General features: G+C 47.6%; 1 protein-coding gene across 1 annotated transcript in view; it reads left to right on the top strand.

Moving 5' to 3' along the window:
- Positions 1–26957, top strand: part of PSMA3 (proteasome 20S subunit alpha 3) — an 87135-nt gene that overhangs the window by 56725 nt on the left and 3453 nt on the right. The window contains exons 6-10 of the mRNA XM_085887210.1: positions 9402–9471; positions 21880–21945; positions 23398–23444; positions 24126–24193; positions 24292–24356. Coding sequence (XP_085743336.1) covers positions 9402–9471; positions 21880–21945; positions 23398–23444; positions 24126–24193; positions 24292–24356 — 316 coding nt within the window. The remainder of the gene's footprint in view (positions 1–9401; positions 9472–21879; positions 21946–23397; positions 23445–24125; positions 24194–24291; positions 24357–26957) is intronic.

A 26957-nucleotide genomic window follows, 5' to 3' on the forward strand; every position in this document is an offset into this window, starting at 1 on the left:
CATGAGCAAGTTGAGCTGCCTTCGTCACTGAAGCTCCTGCTAAACGCGCCCGAACAATCGCCCCTCTTTCAAAGTCACTGAGGTCTCCTCTTGCAGCTGCGTTAGCCATAATTATAGGCAACCAGGCCTGTGCAGAATTTTTTATACATGACCACAAGCATGCTGGGATGTTATTTGCTTAATTAACACAAGTGCCACACCTGTGTGGAAGACCTTGCTTTCAATATACTTGGTGTCCCTCATTTACCCAGGTGTTTCCATTTTTTTGTCCATTACCTGTACATGTGTCAATATATTATAATATTCTTACAAATTACATATTCAGTAGTCGTCCCCAACCCCAAGGACAAGGTCGGAGATGGGGGACATTAAAATGAGCTCCGTCCGACCGACCATTCATCCATGTACTTTGTGTAGGCTTTTGCAATATTTCAACAAGCATTGAACATTTAGCTTTCACATTGCAGATATCTTTTCCTCATGACATTGTCTTCACGTGATTAGAGCACGGCTGTGATTGGCTGAATTATGTTGTCATGACAACTATCATGGTAACTTGGCTTATGTATGTGATATTTTTTAATGTTCATTATTTAGCTTTCATATTACACAGAACTGTTCCTCGTCCTACCTAAAAGGCAAGGGACCTCGAGTATCAGTTCCTTGTTATATTTATTAAAGTTCCTCCTCAGAATTCCTTTATATGTGGTCAGGCTGACTGTTGGTGAACTGCTGCTCTTAAGACCAGAAAAGGAGGAGTGAGGAGACACAGACGGCATCGACCTCAATGCAATGTGAAAATGATAGGCTGAGTCTCAGCTTCAGAACTCAGTGTTTTCCCACAACAGAACTGCCACTGCAGCGGCAGTGTATAGTGTGGCAGTCTTCAGTATTGTTGAGTTTCAGGTCGTTTGGATTCCTTGTTTCAGGGTTGTCTGACACAGAGCCAGGATTCAACACCTCCCCTTGCCCTGAAGCAGAACATGTATGTGGATATGATTCCATCTTGTGGAAGCTTTTCACTTGGCAGCTCAGAGCTTTACTGAGCTCTGTGAAACTACTTCTCCTTTTTCCTTTACAATGGGTGAGGTCCAATGGTACCGATCTTCTTCCCTGCCTCGTCCACGATACTCCTCCACTTCCCTTCACTCTACCCTCAGCTAACTCGCTCCACTCTCCAACCACCTTTCCCTCCTCACACAATTTTCCCGTCTCAACAGTTATATAGACTACCTCTTTTCCTCTGACCTTGTTCCCTCAACCTATCTGCTTTTTTTGCCATTCTCTCTTCCTCCATCTGCACCAAGTGTCCAGCCCACTTCAGCTGGCATTTCACCAATCTCCCCATCAAGCTCATCTGCAAAGCAATCTTCTCCCTCAGTTCACCCATCCTCCTTCTCTCCACCTTCTTCAATCCCACAATCCTCCTGACTCAGTTGATCTTGCAAACCAACACCCTCTGTTGTGGTCTCCAAACCGTAAATGTAGGCCAGCGTTGCACATCACAAAACTTGAACTAAAAATGAAAATCGGACACCTTTCTCTCTTAAATGTCAGTTATTTATTTTTACAGTTCACCTGTTCCACAGGCAACTATCATTTGTTTTGGATATTGTTGTTCAAGATATGTCATGAGTGTTTGGAAAATGTTCCTCTCTTGTTCTTCTTCTTGGCTCCTCTGACCATGTTCTTGCCAAAGCCCGTTTCTCTCTGGCTATTGAGAGAGCAACCACAACGCTGCAGAATATGGCTGTTCACACAGGCCAACTGGCAAAGCCTGCAATCTGCCATCTCACAAAAGGAATGGGATGCCATCTCCACAGCATTGGATATTGATTCCACCTGGGAATACTTTCCAAAAAAAGTTTACTTTCTTTTTCTCATGCAAATATTTTTCCCATCCCATTTGTGGCTATCCTCTCCATCTTCTCGACCCCGATACACTGAATACTGTGGTTAGGCTGTTGTGATCAAATGACTTGCTCTCTTAACGTCGAAGACTATCGAGACCAAGGGTAACTTTAGACCACTCCATAAGGCTCACAACAAGTGTGTTAATCTTGAGGCAAGTAGAAAACACCATCTTGCAAATCGCAAAGCTGAACATTCCAACCAGTCTTTCCTCCAAGTCGGAGTTGTCTTGTCAAGTCCTTCTCAGGTGTATGCTCCACCTCCATCCCCTCGATCATCTCAAACGGTATGATTGCAGACTCTGCTGGAGTTAGGAAAGGATGTCTCGACTCGGTTTTTGGCTCCAAATCTCGTGTACCCAACACAAACCAACCCATCCCGTTCTATCCCCATCTTACCCTGACGTACCCACTGTCTAATGGACTGTGTGTCCTCATCTGAGAAGGTAGAAAGGGTTCTGTCTAGTCTTGAAGCTGCTTCGATGATGGGACCGGATGACATCAGTGCCCATCTTCTCAAATCCTGCTCTGCCATCCTTGCTTCCCCTCTATCTGCTCTATTCAGTTATGGCCAACTCCTGCCTAATTGAAAGCCAGAAAACGTTACTCACATTCACAGGGATGCAAAAACAGATCCTCTCCACTGCAGACTCCAAAGCTTACTTCCAATTGCAAGGAAAGTGATGGAATACATCATGATTCATAATGTGAAGTCTTCTTTTCAATCGGCCTGATCTCTGATCATCGGTTTGTATTTTATTTATTTTTGAATACATTGAGGCTCGTATGAGAGCTAACGCACAGAACACACAACAAAAAGGGGGGGGGGGCAGGAGAGGGAAGGACAAAAAAGTGGGGAACGGAGACATTAGGAGATCTGTGGAAGAGAGAGGGATGGGGTGGGGTACACGGGGTAAACAAGATGGACACCACAGGGACTTTGAACACCTTACACGACGGGGAACTTTCGGGAAGGAAAGCGGGGAATTTGAAGGAGGTGAGTTTTGGGGTAGATTAACGGGGGAAGAAAATATCGTGGTTTTCGATGGGGAAAGATAAGAGGTGGTGGTTAACAGCTGTTTTGAAGAAATGGAGGGAAGAGTGGGATTGAAGAGAGTGTGGGAGTTTGTTCCAAAGGCGGGAAAAAAAGAGGAACGAAAGAATGAAGGTGAGCAGTGATGCGTGATTTTGGTAGTTTTACCAGAAGGGTGTTGCTGGCGGACCTTGAGAGCAGTGGGGGCGATACCAGAGATGTGACGGTGGAAGACAAAGACCACCGACCTGCCTGCGGTGAGAGACTGAGAGGCCCACGACTCAGCCTCACCACGGGATATGCCAATGATCCTAAATGCCTTGGTTTCCACAGTGTGAAGCCGAGAGAGGTGAGAGGTGGGGGCACCAGCCTAGAGGGGAGAGCAGTACTCCATCAGGCTACGGACGAAAGCTTTGTCTGTGGTCAGGAGCTCAGGTGGGCCGAGGAAGGACTTTGCACGACAGAGGATTCCCAGTCGGCGACTGGCTTTGGGGGCCATTTTGAAAATGTGGCTTTCCCAGGAAAGATCATGGCAGATTGTGAGACCCAGAAGCTTGAATGAAGGGACTTTTTGTGTTAAGGGAGACATAGTGAGAGTGTGAGATTTGTCAGGATTGAAAGACATGTTCCATGTGTTGGACCAGTTTGTGACTTTATCGAGATCTTCAGAGAGCAAAGAAGCTGCTGCTTGCCGATCTGAGAGATGACAGAGGGTGGAGTCATCAGCAAAGAGATAAAGAGGATTTTCCAGAGAGTCGGAGAGATCATTGATGAAAACCAGAAAAAGAACAGGGCCCAGAACGCTGCCTTGAGGAACTCCAGCCTGGACAGGAAGAGGGGATGAAAGAACTCCATTCAGGGCCACACGTTGACTGTGACAGGAAAGGAAGTCTGCGAGCCATGAGTGGATGTGGCCTTGGATACCATTGCAAGACAGTTGGTGAGCAGGGCAGGGTGCCAGACCGTTTCAAAAGCACACGATATGTCTTGGGAGATGGCTCTGATTTCATGTTTGGCAGGTGGATTATGTCCAAGTCACAACTTTGAGCGTGCTGCCGCTGTTTTCTCAGCAATGGAGGTGCTAAATGTCAATCAAAAGGTGAAGACCATTTGCCTGGAGATATCTCATGCATTCAACTCCAGAAGTATGGGCAAATAAACCCACTTATCTTTTTCCACGGTCACCACTGAAAGAGGTTGTTTATTGAATGTCTAGGCTTCAACATCAGCCCATGGCCTCTCTTTAGCAAGCAACATTGCAAAGTTGGCCTTTAAAGACAGCCACTGACTGGGCATCATCTGATGATCCATCCAAGTTATTATTTTGGAAAAAGCAGAAGTCACAGCTTGCAAGGGCTTGATGTGCTGCTCAATGGAGTACTGCTCTCCCCTGTGGGTTGGCACCCCAGCACCACATCTATCTCACTTGGGTTTTGTGGAATTCAAAGCTCAGACAAATAATTGGCCTTTTTAAAACTTCCTCTCCTCTCTGACCCTCCTCCAGGATGGCTCCTTTAGGATATATGCATTCCTCCAGTAACCCCTTCCTGGTTAAACTCACAAAATCCAGGCTGAACTGCACACCTCACATTATTAACCTCAGCCATCTTCGAAGATGGATGGTTACTGTTTTCACCCCTTTCTGTTTGTTTGTTTGTTTGTGAACAGTATTACGAAAAAACTCCTCAATGGATTTCGACGAAACTTGGTGGGGGGGTTAGGTATGGTCCAAGGACCATGCCATTAAATTTTGGACTTGGTTCCCCCCCCCCCAAAAAAAAAAAATTGTGAGAGAAAAAAAAAATTCTTTTGCATTTCTACATGTTTTAAGTGATACCAACCCCCCCACCAAATTATTTTTTACCCCCCCCCCAAAAAATAGAGGAATTTTTTTTGCATTTCTACATGTTTTAAGTGATTTCCAACCCCCCCCCGTCTGGAGGTGTCGTCCACCAGACAGCGGTCTCCTTGGGTTAACCTGAGGCGGTCCCTTCGGGTGGGTGCCTGGAATGTCCTATCCCTAAGAGAGGATGATCACCTGTCTCTGTTATCATCTGAGCTCAAGCGTTTGGACATCGGGATTGCAGCTCTCTCTGAGGTTCGGAGACCGGATTGCGGCGAGATAATGGTGGGTGGTTACACCTACTATTGGTCTGGTCGCTCTGATGGTTACCATACCCAAGGAGTTGCTGTAGCTGTGTCCAATAAGCTGACCCCAATGATAATTGAGGTAACACCGGTCAACGAGCGTATTATGAGATTAAGGATTCGTCACTCCTTAGGTGTCATTTCCCTGGTCTCTGTTTATGCTCCGACTGAGGCGAGTGATCTCACCGTGAAGGATGCATTCTACGCCACACTCGAGTCTGTGGTTGATCAGTGCCCCAGACGAGATACACTTCTAGTCTTGGGGGATTTCAATGCATCGACTGGAACTGATAGGGACGGTTATGAGGTGTGTGTTGGTCCCCATGGGTCAGGAACTATGAACCAGAATGGCACTAAGTTCCTTGACTTTGCAAGAAGTCATGGACTTAGGGTGGCTGGTTCATGGTTTCAGCGCCCACAAGCTCATCGCTGGACTTGGTATTCCAACGCTGGCGGTGTGGCAAAGGAGATTGACCATGTCCTCATTGACGGTCGTTGGAGGATGATCCAGAACTGCAGGGTCTACCGGAGTGCTCAATTCCTCAATACTGACCACAGGCTTGTTGTAGCAACTCTAAAGCTGCACCTTAAATCCTGGAGAATGGTACCATCCCAGCCGAGGCTGGATGTTGCCAAGCTCAGGGATGAGAGAGTAGCTGAGGAGTTTGCGAACAGGCTGAGTGGACACTTGGGGGTCTGGGTGCTTTGGGGGGTCCTGAAGAGTTGTGGAGCACCTTCAAGACCACCGTCCTTGATGTTGCCGGTGGATGCCTTGGAGCTCACCGCAGGGCAAAGAAGAATTTTGTCTCTCAAGGGACACTGGATACCATTGACCAGTCGCAGGGCCAGGCTGAATGGCAGAGCTGAGCTGTTCAGGGAGCTGAGGCGTAAAACTGTACGTGCACTGAGGGTGGACAAGGAGGCCTATGTGCGAGGAATCTGTGAGGGGGTAGAGCATCACCTGTGGACAGGTGATTCTCGTCCCGCTTACAAGGGAATTCGCGCATTACGTTCATCCAAGCCCATCCCTCGGAGCACTACAGTTCGAGCAGAGAGTGGTAGGCTCTTGACAGAGGAGTCTGAAGTGAAGGCCCGCTGGGCCGGTTACTTTGAGCGGTTGTACCAGGCTGATCCCCCAACTGTCGAGTTGGACGTCAAGGGTGTTACAATCCCTGTTGCTGACCCTCGAATCAACTGTGGTCCACCTACGCTTGTGGAAACACGGGCTGCGGTGAACCAGTTGAAACGGGGCAAAGCTCCAGGGATCTGTGGCATCCATGCCGAACTTCTCAAGGCTGGTGGAAATGCTGCACTCGTGTCGTTGCATGCAGTTTTGTGCTCTGCCTGGAACACAGGCATCATCCCAACTGACTGGAAGAGGGGCCTTGTTGTCCCTCTCTGGAAAGGGAAGGGTGATCGCCAAGACTGCAACAACTACCGAGGGTGACGCTGCTCTCAGTGCCGGGCAAGGTCTTTGCTCGGATAATTCTCGATAGGGTTCGCCACCATCTGCTTGAGCACCAGCGTCCAGAGCAGTCAGGCTTTACACCAAAGAGGTCAACGATTGACCGTATCCTTGCACTTCGTGTCCTCACCGAACGCAGACGAGAGTTTCGGCAGGGGCTGCTTGCAGCCTATGTTGATCTCTGTAAAGCGTTTGATTCAGTGAATCGGGATGTCCTCTGGAGGATTCTTGGTCTTCGTGGGGTGCCACCAAAACTGATCGATCTGATGTCTGAACTCTACTCTGGTACTGAGAGTGCTGTGAAGTGTGGTGGTACCATTCTGACTTATTTCCAGTTGTTACTGGAGTTCGTCAGGGATGTGTACTTGCCCCCACACTTTTCAGCACTTGTATGGACTGGATTCTAGGGAGGATGTCGGAGAGATCAAGTTGTGGTGCGTCATTTGGGAATGTCAAGATCTCGGACCTTGACTTTGCAGATGATGCAGTCATCTTTGCGGAGACTTTAGACATCCTCTTGGGGGCCCTCGAGGTGCTGAATGAGGAGTCGGAGCCGTTGGGATTACGGGTTTCTTGGGTCAAAACTAAGATCCAGGCTTTCGGTGACATCTTGGATGCTGCTGTCCTGTCTGTGTCTGTTTGTGGTGAGGATGTTGAGGTCGTGGAGAGATTCACTTACCTTGGCAGTGATATTCATGTCTCTGCTGGCTGCGAGTCAGAGGTCAATAGACGTCTGGGTCGGGCCTGGGGAGTCATGGATTCACTGGATCATGGGGTGTGGTGCTGCCGGTACCTGTGCGGGAGGACGAAAGTCCGAGTCTTCAGGTCCTTGGTACTTCCAGTCTTGCTCTATGGGTGCGAGACTTGGACTCTGACCAAGGATCTGAGACGGAGACTTAATTCCTTTGGTACCAGGTCTCTTCGGAGAATCCTTGGCTATCGCTGGTCGGATTTTGTGTCCAACGAGCGGTTGCTGAGAGAGACTCGGATGAGATTTGTTACCTGCATAGTCCGTGAGCGTCAGTTGCGGCTGTATGGACATGTGGCTCGTTTTCCTGACTCTGATCCTGCTCACCAGATTCTCTCAGCGAGGGAGTCTCATGAGTGGAGGAGGCCAGTGGGTCGACCACGTGCCTCATGGTTGCAACAGGTTGACCATCATCTCAAGGAGATGGGGATGGGCCTGGCATCTACCTGGGGGATGGCCAGACGGAGGCCCCTGGAGTACCGGCGGAAAGTGGTCGCAGCGACGTGCTGTTCTGGCACATGCTCCCATACCTGACCTGACCCCCCCCCAAAAAAAATTGTTACCCCCCCCAAAAAAAATAAGAGGAAATTTTTTTTTTTTGCATTTCTACATGTTTTAAGTGATTTCCAACCCCCCCCCAAAAAATGGTACCCCCCAAAAAAAATTGTTAGAGAAATTTTTTTTTATTTTGCATTTCTACATATTTTAAGTGATTTCCAACCCCCCCCCCAAAAAAAAAATTGTTACCCGCCCCCAAAAAAAATTGTTAGAGAATCTTTTTTGCATTTCTACATATTTAAGTGATTTCCAACCCCCCACCCAAAAAAATTGTTACCCCCCAAAAAAGAATTTAGAGAAAAATTTTTTTTTTGCATTTCTACATATTTTGTGATTTCCAACCCCCCCCCAAAAAAAATTGTTTGAGAAAATTTTTTTTGCATTTTTAGATGTTTTAAGTGATTTGCAACCCTCCGCCAAAAAAAAAGAAAGAATTTTTTTTTGCATTTCTACATGTTTTAAGTGATTTCCAACCACCCCCCAAAAAAATTGTTCGAGAAAAAAAAAATTTGCAACTTTTTTTTCAACAAAATTTCGATTTTTTATTTTATTTTATTTATTTATTTATTTATTTTTTGCATTTTTACGTTTTAAGTGATTTCCAACCCCCCCCCCCCCCCAAAAAAAATGTTGGAGAAAAGAACTATAACTCTCAGCACTGTTGACATATTTAATGAATAAGATATAAGGTTCACTTGAGTGACCCAGCAGTATTGGCAGCGGAGGTTTTGCACTCTCCCGAGTGCTCCCCCTCGAGTTCTTGTCTGTGGAACCACATTAATTCCTTAGGCTGTTCAATCCCACTCTTCCATTCAGCATTCAGGGCTTCGAGCAATCTTGTCGACCCACATTCAGATGCACAATCTTTTCTAACCCTGTTCTGTCCACCCAAATTATCCCCAACCCTCTTACTTTCAGGTTATTAAACTTCCCTCCTCTTTCCCACTCCCCCCTCCCCCCGTTCAATCCTTTACTTGGTGTCCAACACTTCCCCCCACCGTCAGTTCCTTGATTTATTTCATTATTTTTTTAACTGTCAATTTGTTCTTCCATGAGCCTCGATTGTGTGTGTGTGTGTGTGTGTGTGTGTGTGTGTGTGTGTGTGTGTGTGTGTGTGTGTGTGTGTGTGTGTGTGTGTGTGTGTGTGTGTGTGTGTGTGTGTGTGTGTGTGTGTGTGTGTGTGTGTGTGTGTGTGTGTGTGTGTGTGTGTGTGTGTGTGTGTGTGTGTGTATACTTTGTGGATTGACTCCCAAATTTCTTGGTGAAAAATGTATGATTCGCCAGAATGAAACAACTTGCTTCAATGTTGTCTATTTCCGAAAAAAGGCTTCCTATTTAAGCCACTCCACTAAGTACCATTCTTTTGGCAACTTTTATGTATCTTCAACGCAAGATGAGTCTTGCACACATACTTGGACATTCTTCTTGTTCAGGTGTATGTTGGTCCAGGTGTTTCACCCCTGCTTTTGCACAACTGACAGTGTATGGATTTCAATGTACATATTATTTGAATTAACTCTTGCTTTTCCCATACTGCAGTGTAATGCTGGCTTCTTACGATGAAGATGGGCCGCAGATGTTCACAGTTGATCCTTCTGGAGTCTCCTATGTAAGTTTTCGATCCTGTTTTGACTCTGTGCCTAATTTAATACAATCGTGCAAATCATCGCAATGGGGGAGTGCCGTACTGGTGCCTCGCCTGTCCGACCAGCTTGACCCTCTTTCCAGAATTATCAGTCATGTTTGAACATCATGGGTGATCATTATGTGACTCGTAAGCAATGGTGTGATAATCTGTATATAATGGAGCAAGTGTTTTTATGTGTGCTTGTATATTCACACTATACTCATTGGTTGGACAGCTGTCTTAACGCTACCCACAATTATTGCAACCCGAAAAAAAATAATCATACACCATTTTGGTGCTATTGTCAGGTCAGGCCAGATCAGATCTGTGACTTGCTACAGGTACGATGTAAACCTGTCCTAACCTATTTCATGGTCAGGTTGGTGGCGACTAAACTGTCTCCCCCACCAGGTTCCCTGGTGAGGAGGGTGTATGGATGTAGACACCCTGCAGGATTAAAAACAAAACCTGTCAAAGGGTGGAGGAGCTCCTTGTGAGCCAACGGTCATCCATATCTCGTGCCCAACTGTGTCTGCGGACGTCGTCCTGCAGTTGGGTTACTTTTTATGAGGAGGTTGGTGGCAGGATTTGCACTCTGGCCACCGTAAAACTCTTCACGCTGCAAAACACAAAACAGTCTGCAAAAACCGTAAAGACGATTGAAAACTCACTTCGTGCGCGTCCGTCCTGTGCAGCTGCCCTCCGCAGGGCAGCTCTCTGGATGACGGAATTGGGGCAAATCCTTCGGGACCCCCACTCTTTGATGATGGGAGGAAAACCACGGGGTAACCTTCCCGGGTTAGATTGCGGTAGTGTGTGTCGGAGTGGTGCTGAGGTGTCGTCTACCAGACGGCGGTCTCCTTGGGTTAACCTGAGGTGGCCCCTTCAGGTGGGTGCTTGAAATGTCCTATCCCTCAGAGAAGATGATCACCTGTCTGTTATTATTTGAGCTCAAGTGTTTGAACGTCGGTATTGCAGCACTCTCTGAAGTTTGGAGACCGGATAGTGGCGAGATCATGGTGGATGATTATATCGACTCTTGCTCTGGTCACTCTGATGGTTACCATGCCCATGGAGCTTTCTATGCCACCCTCGAGTCTGTGGTTGATCTTCTCATCTTGGGGGATTGCAATGTATTAACTGGAACTGATGGTTATGAGACGTGTGTTGGTCCCCATGGGTCTGTAACTGTGAACCAGAATAGCACCAAGTTCCTTGACTTTGCAAGGAGTCATGGACTTTGTGTGGCCGGTTCATGGTTTCAGCACCCACAGGCTCATCGCTGGACTTAGTATTCCAACGCTGGCGGTGTAGCAAAGGAGATTGGCCATGTGCTCGTTGATGGGCGCTGAAGGATGATGCAGAACTGCAGGGTCTACCGAAGTGCTCAGTTCCTCGATACTGACCACAGCCTTGTTGTGGCAACTCTGAAGTTTCAGCTTAAATCCATGAGAATGGTACCATCCCAGGATTAAGAATTTCTATAAAAATCGTTTTGAGAACAAGAGTCAAACATTGTAACTCAGAAAATATCTTAAAATCATATAATTCAAGGAAACAAACAATGCAACTCCACCTCCTCCAGTTTAACCTGTTATTAATTCAAAACCTGGCAATGAAAAAAAAACAGAGAACATGGTTTATCATCGAGCCATGTCTCCGAGACACCAATCACAGAGAAGTTTTTAGGTTTATTTTTTTTTCCAAAAGCAGACTCAAATTTCCCCTAAATTTTTTTTTAATACCCCCCATGTTTATCCATGCAATAAAGAGAAAACATTTCGGTCATGGCATATACATTTTTTTTTGAGAACTGATTCTCTGGATTATATTAGATGGATGTATTTGACACCATTTAATTTCGATCAAAACTACAATCAAATTCAGCCTGATTTATCATTAAAAGATACAGCGATCTCATCATCAAATTTATGATTTTCAATTGACGTATTAATTTTATCCAAGGCGGTATTTTGCATCATAAATTTGAAACTCATCAGATTCAGAAAGAGAAGATATCAAAAATTGACCAGATCATTTAGATATTTGAAATAGATTTAAATTGTGATGAAGATTGTCAGTATATGGAGCCCCTGAAAATAAGGCAAGAAGGGAAGAATAAAATGAAAGATGAGAAATAACACAGGGTAAGAATGAAAAACAACAATACAAAATGCAGAAAAACATGATCACGCAGAAAAGCGTGTGGACTTGGCAAGAAAAAAAGAGAAAAAAGATATATATATATATATAAATATATATATATATATATGTATATATATATATATATTTATATATATATATATATATATATATATATTTATATTTATATATATTTTATATATGTATATATATGTATATTTATGTATGTATATATGTGTATGTATATGTATATATATATGTATATGTATGTGTATATGTATGTATATATGTATGTGTATATGTATATGTATATGTATATATATATATATATATGTATATGTATATGTATATGTATATATATATGTATATGTATATATATATATATATATATGTATATATATGTATATATATGTATATATGTATATATATGTATATATATATATATATATATATATATATATATATGTATATATATATATGTATATATATATGTATATATATATATGTATATATATATATGTATGTATATATATATATGTATATATATATATGTATATATATATATGTATATATATATATATATATATATATATATATATATATATATATACATATACTATCGCCCGGAGCCAGTCACGGGTGGGCCTTTCGACCTCACCACAATCATGCCAAGCGGCCACCCGCGTAGGATAGGGTTGTTCGCCAAACTCGACCTACCTAAGTACCCACGCGGATGGTAAACCGGGCAATCGTACCTCGCCGCAGGTCGACTCCGGACACGAGCCGCTTGGGCAGCCAGTTCCGTACTATCGGGATAACTGAGCGGTGTTTTCGTCGACCTCGACGGTTCAGATTATTTACCGGGCGTTTTGCACCCACTACGAACCCTTTACGTGAAGCAGGATGGAGATTCAATTAGGAAAAGACGAAGTGAAATGGGAAAACAGTTCACACAATGCACATTTATTTCCCGGCACAAGGAAAGCACGTATATACAGCCATACAGTCAAAATGCACATAAAGCAACCAAAACAATAAAAGCAACAACGACGCAGAGTTAATACCTACTACGCGCACACACGGCAACACTTATACAGCTTTACTTCGCAGACGGCGCCAACACACATTTACACAAAAGCAAAGGAAAGAAGCCACCCTAAAAGACAAGGAGGCAGACAGGCCTGTAGGCCAAATGTGCGCGTGACCTGGAGGAGCGGCCAGGTCCGCGAGACCGGGGGGGGGGGGGTCCTACCCGCGTCCTCGTGACGCGTTGGCGGGCGAGCCGCAAATGTGGCCGCGTGACTGTGCCCCGACTCCGTGCTCCTTGGCGGGTTTCATTGGCATGACGTTTGGAGTGGGGTGGGAACGGGGCCCCCTTTTGCACTATCTCAGCGCGCGGGGGAAAAGGGGGAATTGTTGATGCCCTGGGGGAGGAGAATGGCTGGCTGGCTTGGGTCCCGCGACGAAACAAGCGATTCCCCACACCGTAACCTTGTTGCCGACCGCCGTCCTTCACGCCTCGGACCCGAGCTCCTTTGCCTCTTCCCGCAACTGTTCTCAGCTCCGCACTCTCCTCACCCGACCGACTCGACTCTGCCCACTCTCCTCAGTTCCACACTCTCCTCACCCAACCGACTCGACTCTGCCCACCCTCCTCAGTTCCGCACTCTCCTCACCCGACCGACTCAACTCTGCCCACCCTCAATTCGCCTTGCACTCGCCTTTTTATAGGCGGGCAGGAGAAGCCAGTATGCAAATATTCGGATCAGAATGACCTCGGAGGCGGAGCCACGCTCGCCCATTGGTCGGAGGAAACGGGGGCTTGAACCTCCCCTGATCCTAGAATTTGCATATATCGACTTCACACACACGCGCCTGGAGGCAGGGCCAAGCCGCCCCGCGCTCGCTAATTGGATGGAGGAAAAGTGGGCGTGTAGCGTTTTTGATCCGAATTTTCCCTCGGAAAGACCGCTATTCGTGCTCGCGGCTTGGTGCGTTCGGCAACAATCGCCGAACGGGCCCGAGACAGTTCAGTGTTCACAGGTGGTGCGGGAATGGCCGTAGAAGGAGAGAGGTGAAGGTGGTGGAGGGTTTTCGGTGGTGGTTTGATGGTTATGGTGCCGTTTGGGAATGGCGGTGATGCGATGATGTGGGAGCGTCGATGGTGGCGGTGGCGTGGTTGTTGTGTGATGGCGGTTGAGACGTGGTTGGTTCAAAATAAAGATAGAACAGAAAAAATGGCTAACTCAAAGCGCCGCAGCCCGGATGAATCACATAAATTCCCTCGAAACAGCGGGTTTGGGCGAACTCCACGTGTACTTAGAGATATCTCACCTACGGGCCCTTCATGCTGTAATGCGAATTTCCACAGCCGTAACACTACCCCCTCCCCTTTTTACAGACTCGTCCCGAGTCGTCAAATTCTCGTGTGCCATCATGTGTAGTTCTCCCCTAGTACGTTTTACCTACGGATCCCTGAGTGCGACATTCATGGTATTCGTGTCCCCAAAATAAATAACCTGAGGGCTGAGTAACTAACTAAACAAACCCACTCACACGGACGACTTAAATAAAATTGCCGGCGCAAGACAGACATGCTGGGGGCGCACTCATATTTACAGTACATCTTACTTACAAATTTTACACTAAACCATGGCCCAGGATCAATGGACTCTGCAGGAGAAAGGTAAAAGTCAACGGTGAACCGGCGCACGGGCCGCCACTGCAGGCCCGTGTTGTAGCTGACAACAGGACAGTCCGTACAACTTGCGACGACGATCCTGGCGCACATGGAAATGAACAGGGGGGGGGGGCAAAGCAAAATTGAACGGGGCTGGTGAACAGGGGCAGTGGGCATGGCATGGCAAAGGCAGCAGGCAAACACGGCCTGCAGAACAAGGCCGCTGCAGGCAAACACAGCCTGCAGAACAAGGCCATTGCAGGCAAACAGAGCCGGCAGATGAACTGGCCGGCACAGGCCTTGAAGAACAGCTGCAGACGATCCGGCCGGTACAGGCCTCGCAGCAAAACAACAGCCGATGAAGTTGGCCGGCCTCTTGCCTTGAGATGGAGGTTGGTGGAGGGAGTGCAGTGGTGCTGGCCACTCGGAAGGCGGGCTCGGACCTACCTACCTGTCTCCCTCCCACCTATCGCCTTTGCCTGTCACTGTCCATACCCACTCCCTTAATTTGTAAAACCCAATTTAGCCCCAATTAATTTTTTTGTTGTTTTTTTTGTTTTGTTTTTTTTTTCCACTCTTCCCCACTATAAATCGTCCCCTAACCCCCTTTATGTCTCTGTTTGGCTAACCTATTGTCTCCTAGCCTACTCCCAACCCCTACGTTCCCTTCCCGGAGGGGGATAAGGGAGGGCTAGCGTCGTGTGTCGAGGCCCAATGAAGCCTCAGGATGGCCTTCCCAGACTTCAGCGATCTTAACCCAAAGTGGGTCCAGCGGCCCAGAACGAGAGCGAAGGGATAGATGGTGCGGAGGGGAACACTTCCTAATCTACCCTAACCATTTAACTATTAAACTACCTCGGGGCTTTCAACAAGCGCCTCTCACTTAATCTATCGGTTCTAACAACCAGGATTCCCGTCGCCTGTGTTGGTGTCCACACAATTTCAGGCCTCGCCCCCCAATTTTCTTCCCGTGCCCTCACACGGTTTCATGGCTGGGACACGTGGCTCCCTTGGCAGGCACTTCCCTCTGCCGATTCTCCAGCTATGGCACCCCCGGGCACTACACTGCCTCCGAGCCTACCAGCTCCCGAAACACCGGGGAGTGCCCTCCATGGCGACTCCCCTGAAACGCTCACGTGGCATGCTGGCTTCCCGGGCCCCTTTCCGAGGGACACCCGTGCCCACAACACTGCCCACACTGCTAACGGCGCCCCGGGCCCCCGCATCATGCGGGCGCACCCGTGCCCACTACGCTATCCCGGCCCCCCATGGGCCCTTGGCCTACCATGGCCGACTAGCCCGGTGCCCGGGGTACCCACTCAGCGATACTCCCTTTCGCAGCCACGCTCCCAGCCCGTCAACAGGGCTCCTGCACCCCTCCAAAATGGGTTCAAGCCTACATTCCCACCAACAACAAAACGACCTCCATTTTGTCAATTTGACTAACCCCCTAACTCACTCTACACTGACCCCGGGGTCCCTTGGGCGGGAGTCACTCCTCCCCCCAATCATTCATCGCACCATGCATTCCACATTCGCTCCATTCACACAGACCCACTGGCCTCACTCACTCACCAAGCACATGTTTCCACTTCACACTTCACAACTCACCACTGAATCTCTGCCATCCTGCTCACTACATCCCCTTACTAACTCGTGCTCCCACGTCATCCCTTACACTATAGCACGTTCCTTTTAACCTACGTAGCTAACCTACGTCCCCACTACACATCCACAGTCTGTCACTGTCTCCAAATCTCTAAAAATCATTTCCCCAACCTAAATCTCAACTACATCCCTCTTCCTAATCCATTCCACGGGCCCCATGAGGACTTACCCCTACCCCATGAAGCCGGTCTAACTAACTCTAACCCTTCCCCCTAGCTCGTGTCATCCTGTGCCCGGCCAAACGGGGTCTTCCACCCCTTGCCCAGGGATCCTGTTCACCCTGAAAGCGAGGCTTGCTTTTGTTTTTCATTTTTTTTTCCCAATTACGCGCAGCACCAGCACGGCAACTCGCAACCTACGCACAAGCGCGGCGATTCACAGCCGCGCACCTTTGGCGTGACGTCATGGCATCTGCTCGCGTTCATCCTCCTTATTGGACGGTACCATCCGGCAGGGATACCCCTCCTGCCGGATTCCAACCCTACACGCAGCCATGACGTCACCCGGCACATAAAAAAACCACAAGCCCCGCGCTTCGAGGGGTTCCCCACACGAACACATGTGCTCTGCCCGTTGGAGCTTAACACACGCCCGCGTGGAGAACCCATCCGATCCGAATCCAAAATCCTGCCTAAACTTTGTCCGTCGCGGGATCGGCAACATTCACCACGCTCGTTTCCGGACCGGGCTTCACTCCCGCAAGCGAGCACGTGGCGGCCTCGTGTGTTGCACAGCACGGACCTCGCGCTCGCTGCCGGGTGAACCCGGTGCGGTCCCCGAAACAGCTATGGCCGCGACCCGGCTTTTGTCCCTCTGTTGCTGTCGTCTCCGTTCCACGCACACACTCCTGTGTGTCACGACGCCCGTACACCACTCCATCACATTCACACCGGGAGACACGGCTGCATGCTCACGCATGCCGACCGACATCTCCCTTGCATACCGCTCTCTCACACACATGGTCTCCCTCACACGGACCCTTTCACTCACACACGCGGTGACACTCACACGCGGTGCCTCATCCACACACGGCGTGCTGGGAAGCACGCACTTCGGCACACTTGCCACCACACCACTCACACACGGGGCCGCACTCCCACTCGGCTGTTCGCACACGCATGCCGTTTCCTGCGCGCACGTGGTCTCTTCCACCTGCGGTGCCCCTTTCACACACAGCGTGCTGGGAAGCACGCTCTTCGGCACACTCGCGACCACACCACTCACACACGGGGTCGCACTCACACCTTGCACCACACGCACCGGGACAACCACACTGGGGATCATTGCCACCACAAGGGGTTCCGGGGTCTCTATACCCCCCAAGCTCGGCGTGCACCCGTTCGCAGCACTCCTCCCCTCGACTTCGCAAAGCACGACCGAACCCGCCTGGTCGTGAGTCGCCTCAAGGAGGCATACTCCCTCCCCTCGTTCCCGAAGGAGGCCACCCAGCTGCTCGCACCGGGTCCTTATATGGTCTGCCAGCTCCCCCTCATTAAGCCTCGCTACCTCTGTGTGTGTGTTCGTCTTTAGTTTCTTCCACTCCATCTTCATCGTGTAGTTTCTCCTCTATCGTTCCTATCTCCCGTGTCTCTGTTATTTCTTTCAATTCCTGCGTCTCCGTCAATCCCGTCACGTCGTCCATTACCTCCGTTTCTTCCTCGCTTTTCGTCTCTGCTGTTTCCTCTTTTGTCTCTTTCGTCTCCATTATTAATTCTGCCGTTGTCTCTATTATCATTTCCTCTACGACTACCTCCTGCGTCTCTGGCAATACTTCTATTTCCTTCGTCGTCTCTGTTTTACATGTTTCGGTCTCCCCATTAATTACGACGTCGCTCGTCATGACCTCGCCAGTCTTCATCGCGGGCCGGACGCCGTTGCACTCCCCCCCAGCTCGCCCGTCCCAGCACGTGGCGGCGCCATTTTCTCGTCCGCGTTTCGCTCCTCGCCATTGCCATAATGCCTGCCTGCAGATATTTCCCCACGCTCTGCATTTCACCCCGCATTGTCCGCATATCGCTCCTGAATGCTTGCATGTTCGCATCCATTGTATCACTCATCTGTTGTACATTCGCTTTCATTTCTGCCAGCATGGCGAAGAGCTGGGCCATGTCGAGTGTGCTCGGCTGAGCCGATTCGGCCAATATCGGGGGGGTTTTGGCGGAGAGGGGGAGGGGAGGTGTCATACACCGCGGCCGCTGCCGCGCCCATTTCGGGCTCTGGGTTCAGTTGGGGGAGTTCGTGTTCCTGCACAACCAACATTTCCTGCTCGGGATCTCCATCCTGGACCATGGATTCTACACATTCGAAATCCATATCTACCCCCAGCTCCCGCTCGCCTTGAGACTCCATCTTATTTCTCGTAAGGGGTTAATTTTCATTGCTCGTAATTTGGTAGGAATCGGGGGTCGCTCCTCTCACCCCTGAACCGATTCCCCGTGAATTTAGCTTGGAGGCAGGAGAGTTTGTTTCCCGCTCTCTGACACCAATGTTGCGAGGAGGGGGATGGGTTTGTGTCCCACGACCTGACACCAGTGTTGCGAATTCGCGCCCGCCGGCGTGTAGACGGCCACGTAACTCGGATCGCGGCACGTCGCCCACCGGACGGACAATTCAGTCGTGACCCTCTGGGAACTATCGCCTGGAGCCAGTCACGGGTGGGCCTTTTGACCTCACCACAATCGTGCCAATCGGCCACCCGCGTAGGATAGGGTTGTTTGCCAAACTCGACCTACCTAAGTACCCACGCAGATGGTAAACCGGGCGATCGTACCTCGCCGCAGGTCGACTCCGGACATGAGCCGCTTGTGCGGCCCGTTCCGTACTATCGGGATAACCGAGAGGTGTTATCGTCGACCTCGACGGTTCAGATTATTTACCGGGCGTTTTGCACCCACTACGAACCCTTTACGTGAAGCAGGATGGAGATTCAATTATGAAAAGACGAAGCGAAACGGGAAAAACAGTTCACACAATGCACATTTATTTCCCGGCACACGGAAAGCACGTATATACAGCCATACAGTCAAAATGCACATAAAGCAACCAAAACAATAAAAGCAACAACGACGCAGAGTTAATACCGACTACGCGCACACACGGCAACACTTATACAGCTTTACTTCACAGACGGCGCCAACACATTTACACAAAAGCAAAGGAAAGAAGCCACCCTCATCGACAAGGAGGCAGACAGGCCTGTAGGCCAAATGTGCGCGTGACCTGGAGGAGCGGCCAGGTCCGCGAGACCGGGGGGGGGGGGGTCCTACCCGCGTCCTCGTGACGCGTTGGCAGGCGAGCCGCAAATGTGGCCGCGCGGCTGTGCCCCGACTCCGTGCTCCTTGGCAGGTTTCGTTGGCACGACGTTTGGAGTGGGGTGGGAACGGGGCCCCCTTTTGCACTATCTCAGCGCGGGGGGGGGGGAGGGGGAATTGTTGATGCCCTGGGGGAGGAGAATAGTTGGCTGGCTTGGGGCCCGCGACGAGACGAGCGATTTCCCCACACCGTAACCTCGTCGCCGACCTCCGTCCTTCTCGCCTCGGACCCGAGCTCCTTTGCCTCTTCCCGCAACTCTTCTCAGCTCCGCACTCTCCTCACCCGACCGACTCGATTCTCCCCCTCTTTTCAGTTTCCGCACTCTCCTCACCCGACCGACTTGACTCTGCCCACCCTCAATTTGCCTTGCGCCCGCCTTTTTATAGGCGGGCAGGAGAAACTAGTCTGCAAATATTCGGATCAGAATGACCTCGGGGGCGGAGCCACGCTCACCCATTGGTCGGAGGAAACTGGGGTGTGAACCTCCCCTGATCCTAGAATTTGCATATATCGACTTCACACATGCGTGCCTGGAGGCGGGGCCAAGCCGCCCCGCGCTCGCTAATTGGACGGAGGAGAAGTGGGCGTGTCGTGTTTTTGATCCGAATTTTCCCTAGGAAAGGCCGCTATTCGCGCTCGCGGCTCGGTGCGTTCGGCACAATCGCCCAATGGGCCTGAGACAGCCCGACGTTCAGTGTTCACAGGTGGTGCGGAAATGGCCGTAGAAGGAGAGAAAGGTGAAGGTGGTGGAGGGTTTTTGGTGGTGGTTTGTTGGTTATGGTGCCGTTTGGGAATGGCGGTGATGCGATGATGTGGGAGCGTAGATGGTGGCGGTGGTGTGGTTGTTGTGTGATGGCGGTTGAGACGTGGTTGGTTCAAAATAAATATAGAACAGAAAAAATGGCTAACTCAAAGCGTCGCAGCCCGGATGAATCACATAAATTCCCTCTATACAACGGGTTTGGGCGAACTACACATGAAGTTACCGATATATCTCACCTGAGGACCCTTCATGGTGTAATGCGAATTTCCACAGCCGTAACAATATATATATATATATATATATATATATATATATATATATATATATATATATGTATATGTATGTACAGTCATGTGCCACTTAACGATGGGGTTACGTTCTGAGAAATGCGTCGTTAACCGACGTCGTCATTGTGCGAACATCATACATATATATATATATATATATATATATATATATATATATATATATATATATATATATATATATATATATATATATACATATATATATATATATACATATACATATACATATACATATGCATATATATATTTTTCGTTTTCGAACATCGTACTTACACAAACCGAGACACCTAGGCTAGATGGTGTAGCCTATTGCTCCTCGGATACAAACCTGTACAGCATGTTACTGTACTGAATACTGTCGGCAATTGTAACACACATCCAAGAGAGATGGAAGACACGTTAGTTTTACCTTTGTGCTGTTCATGACGGCCATGTGTGTTAGCGGCAGCTTACAATCTCCTCTCGCATCGATTATATTTATAGAAAGGTGAATAAATAGCGTTTGGATTTTATATATACGTAATCACTGCATCGATGTTATAATTTATAAATGAAGAAACTAGCACCTGTCAGTTGTGATATATATTTTCGGAACAGTGTGATTGTTTTACCAACATAAAAAGATTCACCAAAAATAAATTTGTGTTTTAATTTCGACTAACAACAACGATTTATTCGCGGAATTCTTAAATTCAAAGGTAATTTACTTGCTGGAAGGTAAACGTGGAAACATTGGTTCAGTTTGAAAGCCGATTTCCTTGAATCCCGATTTAGCACGACCCTGCTTTTTCGCGATGACATTTTATGGACCTCAACGATTGCATTATAACGGGGCCACACTGTCGTTTATTATCATTATGAAGTATTATGTACTGTACAGTGTACATAATTGTATGTGCTATTTTTATACGACTGGCAGTGCTACGTCGGCTACATCACTCTGCGATAGGAATTTTTCAGCTCCATTATAATGGAGCTGGCAGATCCGTCGTAAATGCGATTATGGGACCACCGTCGTATTTGCGATCCGTTGTTGCCCGAAACGTCGTTATGCGGCGCATGACTGTATGTATGTATGTATGTATATATATATATATATATATATATATATATATATATATATATATATATATATATATATATATATATATATATATATATATGTGAATCACTGCTCTTAATTTCTCTTCAAATAAGTTTGCGCTCAAAATTAACGCAAACAATGACTTCAAACAGTTAAACAAGACCATGCTGTGAAACGTATTGTCACGGCTTTCAGACTCTCGGAGCGGAGACGTTATCTGGCTGTGAAGGAACTTGGAACCCAAACTGAGGGACATTGCAACCAAATGACGTCATCATGGCAATGTGTCATATTTTTGGGGAGAGCAGATGCTCTTCCTTCATGATAGTCTTTTGCCACAGCATTTTATATCCTCATTCAAATTTGCTCATCTTATCCTGTAATGTCACTTTGTCCTTCAACATCAGCACCCCCTGACCCAAACTTTCTTCAGGGTTACTGGGGTTGTGCTATCGGAAAGGCCAAGCAAGCGGCAAAAACTGAGATTGAGAAACTGGAGGTATGTGCCCGGTTGATGGTAGTTTTTTTAACTTTCATATTTTTACCACTTTGTAACGTTCTTTTAGTTTTTTTTAACATCCTCCTTTTGCTCTGTTTCCCCATTATTTTAACTTTTCTCCCAGTCCCATTCCCCTTTGACACCTGAACCATGACCCACCCCCCCCATGCTAAAATGAACCACTCCCACACTAAACCGACCTTCGCTACTCACCCGTCTCCCCTCATTTGCTCTGACGAAGGAATCATGTCCGAAATGTCAGCTGCTTGCTTCCCATGGTGGTTAGCATTATCTTGGTCATCGTTCTGTTGATGCTATCCATTGGTCTTCCTGTCCACCAACAGATTAGCACTGACAGAGAGAGTAAGAAAAATAAGGGATGTGGAGAAGGGAAGAATGACTGCAAGCAGAGAAGAGGATACAGGGGGTGAACAAGGTAGATACAGTCACAGATTTCAATTATAGAAGTGGAAAGAAAAACTGGAAACCCAGAAAGAGTTGGCCTTGGGGAGGACATGCACAAGAACATGGGTTTAAAGGAGCGTCGTATTTACAGATCAACTGCAACTGTAGCTGAGCTTCTGTCACCTCTCAATCCCTCTGCTGTTTTAACATTACGTTACTTCGCTCAGCTTGGCTGCAGCAGCGAGCTGTGAAGCAGATGTCTTTGGACGCACGCCTATTTGGAGATTCCTTTTCATTCTATTTTGGGGCTTTGCCCTTCTGTTTTTGGACAGAAAACCAACAGGGAGAGGCCTATGGAAATGTGCTTGCTTACATTGGGCTTTTACTTAACAGCGTGCAAGAAAGGATGACTTCACCAGCAGCTGTGGAGCTGTAATGAAATGCTTCTTGTTGAATCTTGAGCATATTCATGATTCACAATGGGATGCTTCAAGGTGTCCTCTTTGTTTTTTGTCAATTTTCACTGGTATTGACTTACAAATCTGGTCTTGTCGTTGCATCATTGCGAAGGGGCTGATGGGGTCACCCTGCATCATTGGTCCAGGAGTTAGATTTTGGCTGCAAGGCCGGCCAACTCCATGGGATCTATAACTCCCACGAGCAAATACACAGCCGCCTTCGTCGAGTACAACAAATGGAAAAGCCGAACGAGACGATGTTCCGAGCGATGGGACCGAGTGTTACGGGGTGTCTATTTTACTGGTTTCCATCACAGCGGTTTGGTTGTGTTGTCATGAAGAAAACTAGCCTTTCCATGTCGCCTCGTCCTTCTGACCCTTCTTGAGTAGAAGTGCTGGAGTCTGGCATTCATTCCGCTAAAGTTGAGTATATATGCAAGAAAGGCAAGACGCGTGTCCCAGTCGTGTAACGACGTGTGCATGATCAATGTATTCGAACAATTTGCTGAATAGGTCAAACAGGCTTTGCCTTCTTTGTCAAATTTTGGAATTTCTTGATATATCCATTTGTTTTACTCTCCTTTTGCAGATGAAAAACCTGACTTGCAAAGAGCTTGTGAAAGAAGTTGCAAAAATGTGAGTGCACTGAGTAATTGGGTGACTTTTATAACGTGCGGTTAGCTTGCTTGGCTGGTTAACAATTTAATTTTGAGATCTGTGTTAATCCACAACGTGAGATCAAGCTTCCACAGCACAAGGACAATTTGTGTCCTGCACATGTACGTTTTCTCCCGTGATAAGCTCATACGTAATCACACACGGACAAAGACACGGGGAGACGGCTTGCACCTCAAATGAATTGCAAGGATATTAGTAGACAAAGACCAGTATGTAGGATTTGAACCAGTGAACCCAGCATTAAGACATAAGCGCTTGCATAGGAATGCCAAACGGGCCGATGTTTGAGACAAACGTCATGACATTTGGCAATTGATACGATGACGCTCCTATTCGAGCAGGTTGGGCCAACTTTTGACTCCCTGTGATGCCGATGTGAAGCGAGCAAGTCGAGGTGCTGCCAACTTGTTAGATCGGACGAGGAAGGGTAGATATTTTGAAGGGAAAAGTTGATGGGCTAATCCTTTGCTTAAAGCTTAAAGTAAAATGTGAATTTATTTGGGCTCGATGGATGATTCTTCTTTTCAGGCTTTTTGTAAACCACCGTTTGCTTATTTCATACGTTTGGTAGCCCCCCCCCCCCCCATTTGGAAATGTGATTTTATGAGGAATTGATTAATGGTGTTGCTTGTTTCCCAGAATATACATTGTTCATGACGAGGTGAAAGACAAAGCATTCGCACTGGAGCTCAGTTGGGTCAGTGCAGGTAAGAGGTTTGAGTTTGTCATCTCAAAGAAAATGTGCAACAGATACCATTCCCTTGTTTTGCAATAAATGGTCAAAATGCTCCCCACCTCCTCATAGAAACAAATGGCAAACACAAGCTCATACCAAAGGACATCAAAGAGGAAGCTGAAAAGCATGCCAAGGTAAGTTGGTGTGTAGAGAGTGCATTGTGGCTTTCAATGTTGGCTCTCGTAAGGATGCCGTGCTGAACCTCAGAGGGGAGAGGGCCTAATGAGATGACATCACTTGATGCCTGCTTTCCTCATCAGTAAGCTAAGTAATAGAACTCTGCATTACTTGAGATAAGTTAGTGATAATATTCATTTATGAAAGTCATGGTTGGATTTAAGTAACACTGGCTCCGAAACGAGCAGCCAATGGGTCCTTTGGTGCACGTGTCACGAAGTGCAAGTGGAGTGGAAGTGTACGGCGACTTACTTGCGTTGATGGTTCACACATCTTGTTAATTAGTCGTTACCATTGTGGTGGACAAAACCACGATTAAGATAATGTGCCGTAACCTTTAATCCAATTTTTACTTGAAACCCGTTGCTTTGTTCATTCGTATTGGAACGTTGAAAGTACATTTTCATCCAGATGAGATGGAAACCATGTGAAAAGAAGAGAAAGATGGAAGATTGAAGATGAAGTGAAAAGTACAAAGCACAGAAAGAGCAGAGTGTGCAAAACCAGAGAGCAGGCTTTAAAAGATAGAGACCACTAACCTGTCTGCAATGATAAAGTAATATGCCCATCGACTCAGCTTCAGCACAGGAGATTCCAATGATCTTGAAGGCCTTCTTTGGTTTCCGCAGCGTTGTGCTGAGAAAGATGAGGCAGGGGAGCCAAGCCAGAGGGAAAGCAGTACTCTATCAAGCTGTGGATGAAGGCCTTGTCGGTGGATCGGTGTTCAGGAGTGCCAAGGAAGGACTTTGTACAATGGAGGATGCCCAGTCGGCAGCTTGTTTGGAGGACAACATTGAAATGTGGTTTGCCCAAGAAAGATCATGGCTGTTGGTGAGACCCAGGAGTTTGAATGACTGAACTTCCTCAAGAGGATTGGTAAGAAAGTAGATTGGGGTGGGGGAGGTTTACCAGGCGGTTCTTTCCGAGAGGGATAGTGAGTGTGCAGTTTCTCAGGATTGAAAGACATATTCCAAGTATTCGACCAGCTTGTGATTGTTTTTTTTTCTTCCATGGTTTAAAGAAAGGGAAGAGGCTGCAGCCTGCCTGTCTGAAGGATGAGGATGTTATGGCAGAGGGTGGAATCATCAGCAAATAGATAAAGAGGATTTTCCAGAGTTGGAGAGATCATTGATGAAGATCAAGAATTTGACTAGGCCCAGAACACTGCCTTGGGGTACTCCAGCCTTGACGGGGAGAGGAGATGAAAGGATTCCGTTGAGTGCCACACATTCGCTCTGAGAATAGAGGAAGTCAGTAAGCCATGTGTGGAGTTGCCCGTGGATGCCATGACCAGAGAGTTTCGAGTGCAAGGCAGGATGCCAGACTGTATCAAAAGCACACAATATTTCCAGAGACACGGCCCTGATCACGTCTTCTATCGAGGGCTCCATCCATTATTGGGAGAGTGGAAGCAGCCTTTCCAAAGTGAAGTGACCTGGTCTGAAACCAAAGATGAGGTGGTTGTAGAAAAGGAATGATTTGATATCAACTGCACTGATGGATTCCATGACCTTGCTGATGATTGGAAGTAAGCTGATAGGTCTGTAGTTAAGGGGAACAGTTTTTGCACCCTTTTATGTATTGCAGTGATGTTGGCTGATTTTCAAGCAGATGGAAGATGACCGAGTGTAAATGACAGGGTGAAAAGAGCAGAGAAGGATGTGCAAGAGCAGGTTTTTAGCACACGTGAGCTGATGCCATCCGGTCCAGTAGTGGAGTCAGAATTGAGGGTTGACAGAAACTTCTCATGTGCAAAAGACAAGAGTCCAGGAGCAGTTGGGTACAACAGGGAAGGATGGGTGCAGATAGTGAGGGGTTGGGGATGCAAGATTTTGAAGCAAACACAGAATTGAGGCATTTGGCCTTCTCATGAGTGGAGTCAGCTCTGATGCCATGCTCAATGAGGGAAGGAATGGAAGGGGAACATACACCAGAGCCTGACTTAACAAGGTGCTCCTTGGTTTTAGAGGAGGGACACAAGTTTGAAAGATCATTCTTGAGGTTTGACAAATGGTGTTTTCTAACTCTCTTGAGAGTGGACACACTTGTTGTGGACTTTTTTGAATGCACTGAGATTGCCTTCCAGGAAGAGAAGGTAAGTTGTTTCAGAGGCAACTGCCTCACCGCAGGATTCAATGTACCATGGGTGGGAAGATGGGGAGAGAGACAGACGGACAAAAAATAAAAGAGAGAGGTTTATGTAGAATAATTCCCAGGCTGAGTTAATATCAGGTGCAGTCGATATGGGAGACCAGTTCTGAAGAGAGGGGGTTGCTTGCAGTCCCTACCAATATCCTTGAATTACCTGCCAGACTCGCTGGTGTGGAGGTCACTGTCTGAGAGCAGGATGGGGGAGGAGGCTGGGAAGGTGCAGGTTGGAGGGAATGATGAGAGGGGTGGGGAGAGCATGAGCATTGAGGGGGTATCTTGGAGAGCATGTGGTGAGGGGGGATGCAGAGATGGGGGAGGGAGGTGGGGGGTCATGAAGTGGAGGGATGCTGAAGAGGGGGAATGTTGGAGGGTACTGACATGTCTGGGTATGACACTTAAAGAACATG

Source organism: Eptatretus burgeri, chromosome 7, assembly GCF_056783735.1.
Source record: "Eptatretus burgeri isolate ZD-2024b chromosome 7, Ebu_testis_v1, whole genome shotgun sequence".
Lineage (NCBI taxonomy): Eukaryota > Metazoa > Chordata > Myxini > Myxiniformes > Myxinidae > Eptatretus > Eptatretus burgeri.